Here is a 2,036-nt window from a genome sequence, read left to right as displayed (position 1 = left end):
GCGATTAATGATTAACAAAAATCTTTTCAGAATCTCTGTTTTTTGTTACTTTATTTAACGAAATATATTGTTATTACATATTTGTGTTTGCTCTCGACGAATTAATTGTCAGAATGAATTTATAGTTCCTTTAACAATAATTTTGTTATTGTTAAATGTTAGTTAATTACACATCACCATTTAACAATGGTACAATGAAATCAAGGTAGGGCACAAGCAATCGATTATATATATATATATATATATATATATATATATATATATATATATATATATATATATATATATATATATATATTATAACAGCCTGTTCCACGATCTCGAAAGAAAATTTGTGCGAACGAAGGCTACTCACTAACTTTCGTATAAGAATGCGTTCCACTAACTTTCGTTCTTTCTTTCGCATAGCCTTACGTGATTCAGTGTTGCTAAATATTTTTTGGAAAAATTAATCGCGAAATAAGGCAAAAAAAATCGCCAAATGTCTAATTTAAACGCGAAAAAGCAGCAGTGGCTCTGTCTCAACTGACAGTTCAGTTGTAAACAAACAAATTGTAAATAAACAAACAGAATAAAGATTGTGTTCAAACTATTTGTGTTCTTAAAAAATAAAAAAATTAATATTTCTGTAGTCCTATTTGTTATGAATGATGTGGAGGAGGTTCAAAATGTGCCACGGAGGCATTTAAGAGATGCTTCGAATTTATTTGAAGTACCTAACAACCAGTAAGTATGATTGTATTTTTACATTTTGAAATAATAAAAAATGAATTTTTCTAGGTTTGTGGCCAATTTTCGTGTGTCGAAGGAAGTTTTTCGGGCTCTTTTGGATATGATGGAAGAGAAGTGGGTGCACGGTTGTAGAACTACCCAAATCCGCCCCGATTTAAAACTTGGCTCATTCTTGCGGTTTTTGGCGAAAGGAAGCTACCAACAGAATTTAGGGAACGAAGCCTTGACTTCAACAGCGAAGTCGACAGTGAGCAGAACCATTGAGGACCACATTTGTGGCCAATGGATAAAAAAGCCGACACTCACAGAGGAACACAACACAATGTAGGCTTTCTATGAAAGAACAATGTATGGTATTTAATTTAAAAACTAATTTCTTCCAGTGGTCTTTCAGGCATTGCCTGCTGCTTTCAAAAATTTGCACTCTTCTGGCGAACTCAGGATTCTCCTCCATATACACAACTAGTGCCCGCAGCTGTGTAGTTATTTTTTCGTGCTGGAATTGAGAAAATAAAAAAAAATATATATTTGTTGTTCACATATTAAATTGCATTTATTATTTTAACTTACATTTTTGTTTCCATTTTCAAGCAAGCAATGTTTATGTTAAAACAATTTTCCTTAATTGTTATCATACGACAGCAAACACACAAGTGACTGATTTTGACATTTGTGTTCGCATGCGTACGAAAGAAAAAAGATAGTGGAACGCAAAATTTCACTGAAACGCTTACGTTTTCGTACGCTTTGATTTTCGTGCAAATTTTCGTTCTGATGGATTTTAGCGGAACGGAAATCAGCTATTTGTCGTGTAAAAGTAGTGCGAACGTGTTCTTTCGATATCGTGGAACAGGCTGTAAATTTTTCGCGTTTTTTTATGTATTTAAAATCAATGCCACAAATGGTATCATTTTTTGTGATAATAAACAACTTGTTGTTGTGTAGTCTACCTTCTCTTCATTGTACAATGTTTCCGTAAAGACCATAATATCAGCTTTGGAACGTATACCGGACATACTGTTATAGAAACAGTTCAGCTTTGAAGTGTTTATTACTTTCGACTTCATCTTGTTTTTCAGTAATCTTTTTGAACAAAAAAAAAAAGATCAACCATTGTACTGCGTAACATGGAAAAATGTATATACTTAAGAGAATTTACAATTAAAAATATCAAAAAATACATAATTATGATCACTTTTCAAACAGCTCCATGATCGTTTTAAGACTAATCATTTTTCAATCTTTAGATTATCGCAATACGATAATAAATAACGGAAATATAGCCACATTTTGCAGATCTCAAT

At 32.0% G+C, this 2,036-nt stretch overlaps 1 protein-coding gene across 1 annotated transcript; it reads left to right on the top strand.

The window, feature by feature from the left end:
* Positions 1–310: 310 nt before the first annotated feature.
* LOC105261714 (uncharacterized) lies at positions 311–1,279 on the top strand. Its single transcript, XM_011293473.3, has 3 exons — positions 311–726; positions 781–1,056; positions 1,116–1,279. The coding sequence occupies exons 1-3, from the start codon at positions 644–646 to the stop codon at positions 1,213–1,215; spliced, it is 459 nt and encodes a 152-aa protein (XP_011291775.3). The 5' UTR covers positions 311–643; the 3' UTR covers positions 1,216–1,279.
* Positions 1,280–2,036: the final 757 nt, after the last annotated feature.

Source organism: Musca domestica, unplaced genomic scaffold, assembly GCF_030504385.1.
Source record: "Musca domestica strain aabys unplaced genomic scaffold, Musca_domestica.polishedcontigs.V.1.1 22, whole genome shotgun sequence".
Taxonomy (NCBI): domain Eukaryota; kingdom Metazoa; phylum Arthropoda; class Insecta; order Diptera; family Muscidae; genus Musca; species Musca domestica.
The sequence above is the reverse complement of the archived record's forward strand: the minus strand, read 5'-3'. Positions and strand labels throughout refer to the sequence as shown.

Bases quoted from the DNA above. Each gene is read 5' to 3' on its own strand.
- LOC105261714 (XM_011293473.3), top strand. From the start codon at position 644: ATGAATGATGTGGAGGAGGTTCAAAATGTGCCACGGAGGCATTTAAGA. The intron at 727-780 runs GTAAGTATGATT...GAATTTTTCTAG, and splicing joins TTTGAAGTACCTAACAACCA to GTTTGTGGCCAATTTTCGTG. The intron at 1,057-1,115 runs GTAGGCTTTCTA...AATTTCTTCCAG, and splicing joins ACAGAGGAACACAACACAAT to TGGTCTTTCAGGCATTGCCT.